The sequence below is a fragment of the Oncorhynchus gorbuscha genome, linkage group LG18 (genome assembly GCF_021184085.1).
Source record: "Oncorhynchus gorbuscha isolate QuinsamMale2020 ecotype Even-year linkage group LG18, OgorEven_v1.0, whole genome shotgun sequence".
NCBI classification, from domain to species: domain Eukaryota; kingdom Metazoa; phylum Chordata; class Actinopteri; order Salmoniformes; family Salmonidae; genus Oncorhynchus; species Oncorhynchus gorbuscha.
Window position 1 is genome coordinate 35,946,304 of NC_060190.1, and position 15,932 is coordinate 35,962,235.

The 15,932-nt window shown below is 42.2% G+C and overlaps 1 protein-coding gene across 9 annotated transcripts in view; it reads right to left on the bottom strand.

Annotated features, from left to right (window-relative positions):
• Window positions 1–1,315: 1,315 nt before the first annotated feature.
• The window catches only part of LOC124003028 (plasma membrane calcium-transporting ATPase 1-like), a 159,566-nt gene continuing 144,949 nt past the window's right edge, over window positions 1,316–15,932 (bottom strand). For 7 of the 9 annotated variants that reach the window (XM_046310986.1, XM_046310990.1, XM_046310983.1 and 4 more), the window contains one exon: window positions 1,316–11,662. In XM_046310986.1, the coding sequence (XP_046166942.1) occupies window positions 11,420–11,662 (243 nt within the window). In that variant the 3' untranslated portion in view covers window positions 1,316–11,419. The remainder of the gene's footprint in view (window positions 11,663–15,932) is intronic. The other 2 variants (XM_046310989.1, XM_046310987.1) reach the window with 1 other exon arrangement.

Below are 15,932 nucleotides of genomic sequence, written 5' to 3' on the forward strand. Positions count from 1 at the left end.
GTGTTTTCAAATCAGGTTGAGGTAACAAAGCTACTTTTAATTGATTTAAATGAAAGATTCACCCATTTGAAATATATCTTATTTATGCAATGTTCTGTCTTTCCTTCAATTGTCCAACTGAGTTTAGCTGAACAACAATATTGGGTCTCAACGTTTCTTCAACCAATCCATTTTTTCAGAACATTGATTACTTCTAGGAGGGAAGGAAGTATGCAGTATTCATGCTCAGCCCTGACCTGACCTACTGTGGTTCCATTGATAAGGGAGTATGCAGTATTCTTGCACAGCCCTGACCTACTGCAGCCCCATTGATTCAGAATGTATAGTCCCTCTAGTGGTGTGATGTCTTACTACATCCAGGCTCTACTGCGTCAAATCAAATCCGGTGCCATGCTATCAGTACTACCCACCTGGGTGCAGTTTTTCAAAACATTTAATCCAGATCAAATTATTGTGTGTTGCCTCAATCCAGGTCTCATATTGTGTTCCTCCTTCAGTTTCGAAAGACATCGGCACGTCGTGGGATTATATAAAATGTTATTGGTTGTATCATTTGTTGTGATATGTTAGAGATTTTGTTCAGTGAAATTGCATCCAAAGTAAGGATGGACCACATCTGAAGGGGAACAGAATTGAACCCAACACAGGATAATTTTGATCTGGATTAATTTTAATTTTGAAAAACTAGGCCCTAGTGACCCTGTAAACACACAAGCTGCCCGCTTGAGCACAGAATAAGACCTTGTGCTGTTGTTCTCATTTGGTAAATCATTTGGCCATGTACATAATTTCTTAGGCCATAGACTAGGAAAACCTCAATGTTTTAATGCTAGAATCTGAACAGTCCTCTTTCAGCTACAAAATCTGGTACAGAGAATTTGATTGATGGCTTGATTGAATACCAATGTTGGAATACCAATGTTACCCACACGGTGGTGCTGTTTGATCATTTATTTGATGTCATTAAAACCCTTTCTGACCTTGACTTCATGAAAGACAAACAAATACTGTATATTTGCGAAAATGAGAAGGATCCAGAAAAAAAAGAAGTTGATGAACATGAAAAGAATGGACTAAGAGGATAAATAAATTACTCTTTCTTACAACTCTTCGAGCAACATCTCTATTCTTGGAAAATCAGCAAGGACTTTTTCCATAACTAGAAGGCCTGAATGTTTAGAGAGGAAGGATCAAATGTGATACTGTATCAGAGAATAAAAAATAAAAACACCTTCAATAGTGATTGAACACAAGATTGCCTGACTTGAATCACAAGACAATGAACCATGACAAAAAAGGATCACGCTGAAACCAATGTATTTCAAATTCCAATGGCTTTATTTTATGTATATAGATTTGTTTATATATATATATATTTATAATAACTTTCACCTCAATTGCTTGATTATCATTTTTTTTGTTCTGTTAAATTCAAAACAACAGGACATAAAGACCAAGGCATTCCACATGATCATATATTACAAAAGAGTAAAGAAAAATTCAGGGTGCGTGCACATCGTGCACACACATACATAATACACCGGCTTTTCTTTTAGTATAAAGAATTGAAATATGGGAAACAACTGCATCCATTGAGACATAAACAAGCACACAGACAAAAAGAAAGGAGCGAGAGGGAGAAAGGAGGAGAGCGTTAGAAGGTCCAATGCAGGTGTTTTTATCTCAATAGCAAATCATTTCAGAGTAACAGTTAAGTACCTTACGGGGATTGTTTTCAATTGAAATGGTCAAAAAAAAAAGTACAAATACCTTCTTAGCAAAGAGCAATTTTGCTAGGAATGTCTGGGAGTGGTTTGAGTGAGGAGGGGAAAACTGAAAACTAGCTGTCATTTGTCTATTAACTCATTTACTGGTGATATCACCAGGCAGGCCTAAACTCCATCCCACCAAAACAGCCTAAGATTTCAGGTGGTCTTTTCAACAGCTCTTACCCTAAACAGTCATTATCATCATTTTCACAATTTCACAGTAGGGGAGTCGGGTAAATTGAGCCATTTTTTATATTCAGTATCACTCTGTCAAGGAAATAGTATTCTTTCTAACAAAGATATCTACATGTATTTCAGGATGTTGTGTATTCCTGGAAATAGTCAGAATTAATGTACTGTAAACATTAGTTTTTAAAACATAGTTTGTCCCAAAAAAGTGGTCTCTTAGCACAATTTATCCAGGGTATGGGATAAGTTAAAACTCATACAATTATCTGTACTAAATTAAATATTATCCATACCTTTCTAAAACCATGCCTATCTTTTGTTTCCCAAATACAACTCAACACAATCACAAATCGCATTTTTGTCTTTTAGTCATTTTGAAGCATCTTTAAACAAAGGCTTTAATAACTCAGAAAAACATTGTGCCTTTTTAAACACTTCAATTTGCTCATCTTGCCCCAAGGCAAACACATTTGGACTATATTAGCCCACACAGCTACAAGGATGCACTTTCATGCTTGATTTAGGACCTCATATTGTAGCTTTTAGATACTGATGTATAAAACATCTTAAAATGATCTACTTTGGTTTAGATACAAGCATCATGAAACCTCTACACAAAAGGGTTTCCAAACTGTTTTGTCCCGCGACCCCATTTTAAATATTTTAAATGAATCGCGACCCCACCATATAAAGACAATAATGTAATTAATTGACAATGTAAACTTTGTAATTTGGCTATGACAGTCTATTACAAATCAGTCTGAAAGTATTTTTGAAAGTATTTAATTCTGCTGGAAATATGGGTTGAAGTGACTAAAATGCATCAGAAAGGTATTGGGAAGTTCAGATCCTCAGGCAATAATTTTGTATGATCTTCTGTGTAGAAAATAATGTATTGTTGATGATTTTCTTTTTCTAACAGCCTGACTTATTGCCTGGTCTTGTCCACTCTGTTCTATTGAGTCATTGTGGGCATTGTAGAGGGAAACAAAATAGTCTTTCTAAACCGTTAGAAAGAGACACACATTAGGAAGAAAACAGAAATGGCTCTTTTTTTTACAACCACTTGTAGCGGCTACCGGAGGCTACGGACCTAATGTTTTGATTATTGTCAGAGTTTCTCTCGCGACCCCATTTTTAAAAGACTCCTAGTTTGGGAAACGCTGCTCTGACACAATTAATTAATTTGATTTGGCTAAAATCTGTTGTTTAAAAAAAAAATCGAACTGGCTTACCACTTTTTCCATATGGTTTCTACCTTCAGACTCCACGAAATGACTTTCTTAAATATTTAGTCAAATTATACAATTTATTTTATTTGTATGATTTCCTTAACACAAGGGTTGCTCAAATTACCACATAGGCTCAACTTACCCCACTCCCCCCTATTATTTCAACCTCATAGTGTGGAAATATATATAAAACACAAGAAAATCACGTTTGACTGCACTGGGCCTTTAAGAGAAGAACTGGGAAAATAACTAAACAACAGTATTATAATTGTAGAATATTGTTGCATAGTTTGAAGCAAACATGGGTGACATTTTAGAATGATAATGAATCTTATTTACAAAAGGGGGATATGGAGAGTACAGCGAATGTGTGTTGTTGTGTCTGTATGTTTGTCAGGTGAGACACACACTGAGGAAAAGTGCTGCTTAAAAGGGCCTCCAAGAACATTTACAGACCGTTACTGTACCCACAGAAAATGAGTTTCAATACAAACCCTCACACACTCATTATTATGCGCACACACACACACACACACACACACACACACACACACACACACACACACACACACACACACACACACACACACACACACACACACACACACACACACACACACACACACACACACACACACACACACACAGCAACGTATGTAATGAACAATTTCAGCCAATTGAATTCCTCCCTTATCTTTGATGCTGCGGTTGTTTCTCCTGCGTCAATCAAAAACAACATGCCTGACTGTTTCAGTATCTCAGCGCTGTGGGAACATGACCATGAAGCCAAAACGCATTTCACTTTAACGCCAATCCATGCCGAGTGCCTGTCAGAATTAGTCATGATTGCATTAACGTCAGCACAGGCCAGGGTGATGAAACAACGGCTCATCCAAAGTGCGAGAGAAATTAGCAAAACACATTTCAAAAGCTGTCAGTGTTAACACAGTTCAAGATAACAAAACAAGACAGTGCTCTTTGAAATGGTTGAACAATTATGTTCACACCAAGCCAACCAGAATGAGTGATGGAACGCGGTCACTCCAACATGCTCAGATCAACCAATCAGCCGCCTTCTCGGACAGGTCTCCTTGGGAACAGAAATATTCAGAATATCTCTCGGTCTATGGAACTGTCTGGTTTCAACAGCATAGCTATGAAGAGAGACACCAGTTGAAAGCGGTGTTCAAGACGAGGCACAGCTGTGATGGTCACAGTAGCTGGTGATGTAAACGACACCGACTCAGAGGAAGAACAGAGGAGAAGCTCTCCTTCTCTCTCTTATGTCTTACTCCTCTGGACCAGCAGCTCAAGCGGAATACCATTCATTTGTTACCGAGATCGAATTCTTCTCTGGTGCAAGTTGGCCATGTTTTTTTAACTAGACAAGAGACGTATTGCCTCAAACATCTCTGCTCTGCCCCATAGCCCTTGGTGACTGCACGCACACACACACAGACACACAGACACACAGACACACACCTGAGCCCTGGCAATCTAAGCGAGTCTGGGCAGATGGTGCAGGACTATCAACATGGAAAGCTGGGGCCCCAAGACACACAGAGACAAACACACAGGTCTCACCGACAGAGCAACAGCCTTTCTAGGAAAACACAACTAGCGAAATATTGAAAAGGAGAAAGACAAACTGTGGTGGTCGATTTGTGTACGAGCCACAAATCGTCAACTAAAAAGAAACTACCATAATGGATAGAACTGTTGAATAAACCAGTGAAGAATCTCAGGCATCTAGATGCTGCAGCTAGAAGAGAGGTTGACTGCTGTTTGGCACTGACAGATGAGCGCTGTCCTTGGATGGAGGGAGACGGAATGCGAGAGGAGAGTTGGAGAGTTGAGGGAGGGCAATGAGAAAATCGATTCATGTGATAGGTGTGAAATGAGTTGATGAGCAAATGCCTACCTTGGTAGTGAGTGATTCTCCGTGGCTGTGGCTGGATGATGGAATAAACAATGAACAGCGTGGTATCATAATGACTTCTCATTTGGTGGTGAAATAGATTCAGCATGGGGATACTGATTTAGGAATGTTCTAAAATGCCAATAAAACCTCAAAGTAATGACTCCTCTCATGGATAAATAAAACGAATATCAACTGCAAAACTATTATTGCGTTATGCATGATAAACAGCAGTGTTGTGTGTATGGCGTTTTTGTTGGTTATCACGTCAGGCCTCTGTGGTGAGATGGGGTAAAGTAGGATGGTCGACTACATGGCTGCTGTGAGACACACTGGGAATGAACAGACACAGGATACAGTCAAGAAGTACCTTAGCTAATAACCAAGTAGGAATCATTCAACACTAGTGATGAAGCACCCAACAGGGACTTGCTACCTGCAGATAAAACCCTCCATTGAACAGATCTTTGTGCAACTGAATTTAAGTCCCATTCACTCACACATCCACCCATTCCATATCTTCAAGGCAGCATCCTCTCAGTGTATGTTTCACGGGGGACAGAAACGGAGTCAAAATGTGTACGAGTTTGTACGTGCAAGTTTTGTTTTGAAAGCAAGTCAACGTTTGGGGTGTCTCATTCCATACTTAACCATGCAGAACATTGAACACATATTAAACACCCTCTTTTAGTACAGTGTGGTTTAAGCTACACAGAACACGAAAGTACCAATCAACCAGGTCGGACATATTGCTTTAAACCACAAAATTGTTTATACGTCATGCATGCCACATAGATGGTATTATGTTTATACAAAAATAACACCAGTGTCTATTACTGTGCATCATATCAATGACAGAAAGTTATTTTTCGGTCTTTTCTCAATTAGATACAATTGAAAATGTATTAAAACACAAGAACTGGTTCGGGTAAATATCGTCCTACGTAAAATAAGGGGTTATGACTTTAAACTGTGATATTCCAGTTTTCAAACCTTTTTTTGTTTGTTTTATTATTTACAACTGCGGAGAAGCTTCCCCAAAGAAATCCCCCAAATCGAAAGAAATAAAAAGCTGTCTAAGAAAGAGAAGCTTTAGAGAAGCAATGCAGTCCATTACAGTTGACAGGTATTGCACAATGCCTTAGCAATTTCATTTTGTCATACATGAGTCATTATTGAAACCTGTGCAATGAGAAGGAACAGATCTTACAGATTGGTCAGAAGCCACGGTGGGCTTATCCATCAGAGAAACCAAACATCGGCTTTATCAGGTCAGTCTAGCCGTTCTTTAGTTCTCCCTCCACCTCAGACATGCAGACCTGTTGGTCTGCTTCTGTTGTACAGTTGTGCCAAGGTACAAATAAACAAGAACAAAACAACATACAAAAACATTGGGGTGTTTCTAGAGGATGGAGTACATGTTCACCTGTGGGATGGAATGGGAGGGAAACCAGTAAGAGATCACAACAGCACAACCAAGGCCATGGCAATAGAAGAGGGACAATCTTAGTGACGCTTCAAGCTCTTTGTATTCTCTGTCCACGTTTACATGCAAAAACATTTGCTATTTTGGGAAGATGGAAAACAAGGAAAACACATTCACCTGACAATAATCGTTTAAAACAATCTGTGCAAAAATAAAGGACAAAAAAGCAACGATTGTACAAAGCAAGACTTTGGCAGAACATTCTTAAAGCTATGCTCGGTGATCCCCGACTGGTTGCCCCCTGTTCATTACCAAGAGTTATAAGTTAAGTTCAACATCATCCTATGACAATATTTACACATACCAAATAGAGTAAGTCAGAAGAAAAGAAAGGATTCCAATTGAAAATGTGTCCCCAAAATGAGACTGTCTAATGGTCGAACGGACACCAAATCAAAGGCATCTAGTTTTCTGTTTATGGACAAAAACAGGAAGAGGAAGTGATGTCACTACCAGTTTAACAGCTCTACTCTCTTCCCATAAACAGTGTTCTAAGCCATTAGAATTAAAAGGGTAATGCTGAATTTGGATGAAATCCATGCCCTCTTTGACAAGTCGACTAACGTCACTACACAGGCATCCGAGAGCACCGATCCTCTCACAAAATAAGTTAAACTCGCAGTCATATTAGTCTGAAAGAACATAAAAAAATTAACAAATACATTTATATAGAGATTAAAAAAAAAAAAAATATATATATACCCCCCCAATTAATTTAGCAAATCTTCAATGTTCTGTATACTACCATGTTCGATTTCACTCACTTTCATTGGACCACATTTGATTTAAAGGGATAAGTTCGGGATTTTGACAATGAGGCCCTTTATTTACTTCCCCAGAGTCAGATGAACTCGTGGATACCATTTTTATGTATCGGTGTGCAGTTTGAAGGAAGTTGCTAACTAGTGTTAGCACAATTTATTTAGCATTATCCCCCGAAACTACCTCTAATTTCTTTCATACTGGACGCAGATACATAAAAAACAGTGTCCACAAGTTCATCGGACTCTGGGCAAGTACTGTAGATAAAAGGGTCTCATTGCCAAAATCCCGGACTATCCCTTTAAGCTATTGAAAGAAATAGCAGAATTTAAGATACTCTCTTTAAGACTGTATATAGTGAAAGGGAAAGGGGCGGTAAGACTAGATTGCTGAAAGAGTATGTCCAATCACATGACCTACAGTGAGTAAACAATTTATTTTAATTTAGTTAGCCCCAGCATCAGACGACCAAGCATGGTTTACAAATGTGGCATAAATATACTGTATATAGAACGGCAAAAACATGTTACACTGTCGATTGATCTTATTCATGGTCTGTACTGTCATCAAAACTCTTCAGCCTATACATATTTATATATTTCCAAAAAAGTACTTAATATAAAAATACAGAAGAAGAATTGTAAAAAAATGAACAAAAAACATTGAGTTTCTATGAAAATCATGCAAGAAAGCTTCCCCATAACTATGTACTAAGACTCACGAAAGCAAGGGAATGAAGGAGACTAGCCGGTCTGGAGTGAAGTGCAGCGCGAGCAGGCTTACTGCATCAGGCTGACCATGTTCTGTAAACATCGTAGTGGTCCATGACTTATATACTGTATCGGCAGTGACACATTATTTTGTCCTGGTTTTTTTGTTTGTTGGTCAGGGGGAATAGAAAGGAAACTTCAACAACGATGGGATACAAAACAACAACGACAACCTAGAAAATATGGCTCTGAGTAAGTAGAAAAGGCGCATCACCAGAGGGTTCTATCGAAGTAAGCAACCTAGATATGAAAATAAAGGTTGAAAATATGGCAGTAGTACATTACTGGTAATCGATAGCACACGTCCTGTCGAGGGCGTCACAATCTCTGTCACAGAGTTGGTGGCCGGAGGCGGAAAAGGGGGTCAGCCCAAGTTAACACTCTCTCTACCATATACAACAATGACCAGGGGAATCATGCACCCCAAAAAAATCTTAGGGGGCACAAAGTACGTGAGGATGGCTAGGGGGGTGGTCCGGAGGGGTGGTAAGCCCACCGACCATAAATTGGAGAATTTAGCATTTTTCAAACATCTGAAGCAGCTTTTTGTCCTGTAATCTAGAGCCATAATCATTACACTTAATTCTATGTAAAAAAATGTATATTTTTCTGAATATTTAATCATACCAATTGAGCTGTCTGTATCCTTCTGACTGGTGGTTCTTAAAAAAACAAACAAACAAACAATACTTCTCTGCATCTCTGGTACAATATTGAAAGGAATGTGAGTCTTATTCAGTACATTTAGTTATTGCTTGCTTTTCTGAAGTCTACCAACCTTGCCAGCGGGCATGCCAGCTAAGAGGACGACAAGCTAGCTACTCTAACTGTATTGATAGCCTGAAATGGTTTCTTGGTAGCTAGTTATATAAAATTGCTAAGTGTCTAGTAGTATTACAGAGAGAGAAAAAAAGGCCCGCAAAAAAGACATTTTAAACATGACAAATCTGAGGGAGCACGTGCCCCTGTGCCCCCTACGGGCATGACACCTCTGACGACAACATACACTACTGAATACAGGAGCTCTCATACACATCTCTGGTTGAGTCTATTTTTCTTCTTCTTCTTCTTGTTAAGAGTATTCCTCTTATTGTTACACCATTATCTGTGGTTGGTTGACATGTGGGGATGTGCTGTGTCCCTATCCTAGCAGCCCGGAGGAGGGAGGGTGGGAGGGAGCGGTGCCCGGGTGAGGAGGGAGGGGGAGATATTGGATTTATATCTGGGCCGCTCACGGTTGGCTCTCCCAGAGGCATGATGGGAGAGATCGATAGTCCCCTGTGTCACTCTGCAGCCAACACAGTGATGCTCGATAACAACACACAACACACTCACACCGGAGCTAACAGGAACAAGCCCAACGCCCCTTCGTCGACAGTGTAAAACGAGGACTAGATTTGTCTTGCTAAGGTACAGAGAATGAACTTGTGTGGACTTTTTCATTTTTTTGGTGGATTTTTTGTTGTTGTGACAGACTAAAGCAAAAACAATGACCCATTTCTGTCCACAGGAATACGTACGTCCAAACCCCACCCCAAATAATGTTTCCCATAACCCATCTCTAAACTCCCATTCCACTCAACACAGATGAAACACGGATAATATACGTCATGCATACGAGCGATGGGGGTGAACTATCATTCACTTCACTCTGACGTTCTTAATCGTACTCCATTATTGGCAGTTTCATGAGCTGTCAACTTACTCTCAAGGGGCTGGGGAAAACCAGAACCCTGATTGGATGAGATAAGGATGAGGTCATCGGATGAGGGAGATACCTCCACATCGTCTTGCCATGACCCTGCTCCACGGAGAGGGGGTGCCCTCTGGCTCTAGCCTGCTGCAAGCTTTACTTTGAATATGTTGTTTTAAGAGAATTCACTTTTCTGTTAAAATATCTTTACGCATTCTTTACACTGTCCTTCAACAAAAACAGGATAAATCATAATGGAGTCATGTCAAATGGACATGAGAGATGTGAGAGATGTTTAGATGATTGAACCTATATCGTTGAAACGCTGTAGTGTGTCAGAATCAATGAAGACATGGTTTCCTGCATTGAACTGAGTAACCCATTAGTACATCCTGCTTCAAAACAGATCAAATGCATACATGCTGTACAATTAAAACACAGATTGACAAATAGAGAAGAGAAACTTAGTAGCTGAAAGCTGTTAATCACATGGGCCATGTACATCTGATCATCCAATCAGCTTGGAGCTTTGAGCCTATAAAGCATATATACAGTTAACTGCCAAAATAAAGGAAACACCAAAAGTGTCTTAAATAGGGCGTTGGGCCACCACGAGCTGCCACAACAGCTTACATTGCGACTTGGCATAGATTCTACAAGTGTCTTGAACTCTATTGGAGGGATGTGACAGCATTCCTCCACGAGAAATTCCAGAATTTGGTGTTTCGTTGATGGTGGTGGAAAATGCTGTCTCAGGCGCAGCTCAAGAATCTCCCATAAGCGTTCAGTTGGGTTGAGATCGAGGGACTGAGACACGTACACACACTTTAAACCCCCTTATGCTCCTTTGAGGCCTCTTCTTCTAACCATGGAAGCCAAAATAATGGGCAACTGGGTATTTGTATACATGACAGGATGTTAATGGCTTAATTAGCTCAGGAACCACATCTGTGTGGAAGCACCCGCTTTCAATATACTTTGTATCCCTCACTTAAGTGTCTTCTTTATTTTGGCAGTTACATGTATGTACATACAATATTAATGTACACATGGGTATATTCTTAAAGTTCTGTGCCAGTTAGTGTATGCAGAATATAAGCTAGTACAGAAGGATAAACATGTTGCGTTTCAGTTCTAGGCTACTCTGTTAAAAAAAAAAAAATGATATAAAACCCCAAAGATGGACAGAAGGACAGGCTACGGCCTTCGACGGAGCAGATTGGTGGACCCCAAATGGTCCTTCCCACCCATGAGTTAGGGGCACAATGTGATTGGATGCTCTGCATGTCACTCTTCTGCACAGACTTAAAGGGCACACGCGACACAGTCAGTGCAAGCCGATGAGAATGGCAAGGTGGGGGTGGTCAGGTGAGAGGTGGGTGTAGGGTTCAGGAAGTGGAGGGAAGAGGTGAAGAGAGGGGAGGCGCTGGGACCGGGACCCCTTGCCCACTCTGGGTGCACCCTCTGTGGGATGAGTCTAAGGATCTGAGGGGCGCACCGCTGGTCCTTCTCATGGTGGAGGAGAGGAACTGCAGGGGGGGGAGCCAGCTGGCCGACGGGTGGATGGATAGATCAGAGCGGAGGAGAAGAGAGGAGGTGATCAGCAGGTGGTCTCGTGGCTGACGTCTGGAGCTTTCCCCCCCCCAGTCGAGGAGCTGGGGATGGGCTCGATCTCCATATCCACCTCATCACTGCTGGACTCCTCTCTCTCAGGGATCTGCGCCTCCTCCTCAGACAGGGGGACAAACTCAGGGTGGGCCATGAAGTTATGGATGGAGTTTCTGGATTCTGGGTTCTCTAGCCCCGGGTAAAGGGAGCTACGGAACGCATTGACCACCTTAATCTTTTAGAGAGACCGAAGAGAGAGAGAGAGGGGGGGAGACAGAGAGACAGGGGAGATAAAGAGGGGAAAGATGGAGAGAAAGAGAGATAAATAAAAAGGACAGTTAGTATGAGGGTCCTGGCTCGGTCTTCCTGTGTTGATGGCGATGAGAGGAGTCAGGCAGACAGGCAGGGGTTTATGGGTAATCTGCTGGGGGAAGGGGGGGCAAAAGGTGGTCAGTGAGAGGTGGGATGTGAAGGATTCTGGGATGTCATGGTTGCTCTTTGCAGTCTCGATCATTCACCGATCATTAAATCAAACAGCAAGCATAAAGGAAGACAAACAACCCCCAAATCATACACACAAAAAACCTCCAGTCCACTACAATACAGTACATAAGAGCGAAGTGGAAAATAGAGAAGGAGCACCGCAAAACAAATAGAGCACAAAAACACAGAGTAATACTAAAATACCAACTTACGAGGTGGGAACAGTTGATGATGACGGTGGACGGATATTTAGCAAGCATCAGGAGCACAACCACACAGCTACTTAATTCTCCAACCCCCCCCAAAACACCCTGACACATACAGTGCTATCTGAGGCTACAAGCTGCAGTCTCTTACCACTGTGACGCTAGGATGCATACCAACACACCAGCCTTCACACAGCTACAGAACAGCACAGCTAGCTGGCAGCATCTCAATGTTCTTCAATGAATAAAGGGATGGAGGGAGTTGTCTGTTGGGCTCCCTGGTTGACGACCAACGACGAGTGGGATATTTGGTGTGATAGGTGGGAGTGTGGTGAGGGAAAGTGCAGGAAGAGCTAGATGATGAGAAGACGTTGGTAGAGAGCATGAAAGGTTGACGCTGCAATGGGGGAAAAAACATGCACTTCATACACACGCACAGTACACACTCAGCCTTTCACACACAAACACACACGCACAGTACACACTCAGCCTTTCACACACAAACACACACGCACAGTACACACTCAGCCTTTCATACACAAACACACACGCACAGTACACACTCAGCCTTTCACACACAAACACACACGCACAGTACACACTCAGCCTTTCACACACAAACACACACGCACAGTACACACTCAGCCTTTCATACACAAACACACACGCACAGTACACACTCAGCCTTTCACACACAAACACACACGCACAGTACACACTCAGCCTTTCACACACAAACACACACGCACAGTACACACTCAGCCTTTCACACACAAACACACACACACAGTACACACTCAGCCTTTCACACACAAACACACACGCACAGTACACACTCAGCCTTTCATACAAACACACGCACAGTACACACTCTGCCTTTCACACACAAACACACACGCACAGTACACACTCAGCTTTTCACACAGAAACACGTATAGTACACACTCAGCCTTTCATACACAAACACACATGCACAGTACACACTCAGCTTTTCACACAGAAACACGTATAGTACACACTCAGCCTTTCATACACAAACACACATGCACAGTACACACTCAGCCTTTCACACAGAAACACGTATAGTACACACTTAACCTGTGGTGTGGTACAGATTATAGTCTAATGAGCTCTACTTTGGTGGACTGTATGTGGACCTCATCTCTACAATCAGCATCCAACCTCTGTGATGATTCTTGATATTTAAATTCTTATTTCAGGCGGACTTCTCTGGCTATGTGTGTATGTGTTTGTTTAAGAGAGCATTGTGATGTCGAACAAAATATATTTCCATTTTCATGGCTCCATTTCCGAACCAGGAAGAAAATAGTCACACACACACACACACACACACATGTACGGACATGGTAAAACAAAGATGAAAACTACTGGTCTGTTATTGTTACCCTGTAGTCAGAAAGGAGAGCGTCTTGGGAGAAGAGAGGGAGACAGAGGAGTAGAAAGAGACATACGAGTGGGAGAGGATGGAAACATACGCAGAGCGAGAGAAGCAAGAGATGAAGGAGGGCAACATGGGGAATTGTATCAGAGAAAACAGAGTGAAAGACAAATAAGAAAAAGAGCAAAAGGTTTGGGAATCAAGGCCTACAGCAATTGGATCAGAAAGCGAAAGGAGAAAAGGCCATGGGTGAAAAAAAGAAGTGATCATGTTAAACGACCACCATCCAGCAGCTCTAAATGTGTGCATAGATTGGGGATGGGGTCAGGGGTGAAAGGTAGAAAGTGACCGCTTGCCTCAATACCGCATGAGCCTTTAAAGCTGATACAAATTCCTATGAGTTACGGGAAGAAAGAAAAAAACAGCTACTTCAATTCCACTTTGTATTCTCAGTCTTACATGACCTATTTAATATATTTAGATATTTTCCACACTGTACTCTTCAGTCCTAACCATCCTTTCTTCCTTTAATCATATTCACACGTTTTCCAGAGAGAGACTTTAGTTCAATTTGCAAATCCGTTACCTGCACCACACCTTACCTCTTAAACCCAAGTCCTCTAATATGGGTTTGTGTGTGTGCGCGTCTACATTTGTGTGTAGTTCTCTAGGTTTTCTAAGTCCTCTCATATCCGTCTGATCTCTGTGTGACTCGTGTGAGAGTGTTGGAGGTTGCGAAGATACACCAGTGTACCACAGGCATCCATCACCCTTTTTACATAACAAAATGTGGTAGAAATATATGGCTATCTTTCTTCCCCATAAATCCCTTTTAGTGAGAAAAAAGCAGAGTGAGATGCAGAGGCTGTCATGGAGGAAGAAGTCAGCTCTGAGGTTGCCAGCCAAGTCTTTAATTTGTCTTTTTTATAAAACACACACTGAGTCATAAGTCCTCCCTGAATAGCGGACTGACAGGGAGAGGGAGGAGAGAGAGAGAGAGGGAAGAGAAGAAGACGAAGACAGAAAGACGACAAGGCGAGAGAGAAGGAGAAAGAGAGATTGAGGGCAAGGTAGAAAGAAAGATGCATGTGAAGTAGAAAAACGAGAGGGCCTCATCCATACATATGAGTTAGGGGGCAACTGGAGAAGAGAGACAGGGCGCGAGAGAGAACGAGAGAAAGGGGGAAGGCGAGAGAAGGGAGTAGCTGCAGCATCTGTCAGCCATCTCCCTGCAGCCCTCTGAGGGTGTGAGGGTGTGTGTGCGCGCGAGTGTGTGTGTTCGTGCGAGAGTGTGTGTGTGTGCGTGTGTCTCTCTCAGTACTCTGTTGCTGGGCAGACGACATGTGTGTGTCTTGGAGGGGGGGGGGTGTTGTGTCGTGGTGTGAGGAATGACGTCCCCCTTTTCTTCCCTCTCACCTCTCCATCCCTCCCTCTAGCAAAGGGCAAGGTCATCTCCCATCCCTCTGTCCCTCTCATCCGTACAGAGGAAGCTGCCCATCATATCTCACATGACTTAGCTCATCTCTCTTACTAAAAAAGTACAACACCATCTCCGGAACGAATGGACTCTCTATACACTAACCACGCAGATGACTGCATGACTTCTGACACAGAATCAATCACTCACACACTCATTCAGTCATACACAGACTTTCTCCTTCTCCACACAAGTATCCTCAGGGCTGGACATGGAGATGGCTGAGCTATCAGTGACCGACTGACCGTGACCAACTGTGACCATAGCCCTTTAAGGTGCCCCGTGTGTCTTTAGTAACAGTTGGAGAGAAGGTAGAAGATATATGCTTTCTGATACGTTGCCACTGGAAGTAGAAACAGGAATCTGAAAAATACTAAACACTGCTCACGCACCCACACACACACAGACAGACAGACAGACAGACAGACAGACAGACAGACAGACAGACAGACAGACAGACAGACAGACAGACAGACAGAGAGTGACAGAGAGAGAAGTGCTGAGGCAGCTCAGTAAATGGAGTGATGCACAGTTATTAGACAATGCAATTAACCCTTCGCTATTAACCCCCGTGAGACCTCCTGGGCCCTGCCTCAGATAACGGCCTCTCAGATTAGGGCCTGCCTGCGGGATTTAACCTTTTCAGATTATACCCTGTGTGAGATTAGCCAGTCCAATTATCTCTCTACCGAGGCCGCTGTATTGCCGGACAGCCAGGGAAATAAAATGGACGTCAGGATTCCAGATGATAGGATTTTCAGAGTTAGGACTGAGACAGATTTGGCTCTTTGTAATTCCTGACAATTATTTTAGGTTGATCTCGTCTCACGGCGAGGTCTCACCTGGGTTAATACATGCAGATCATATTAGGAGTTTGGAGAACTCCAACCCCCAGGATGCACTGGGAAAGCCATAGGAAAGCCAGAGTGAACCGAGGAGA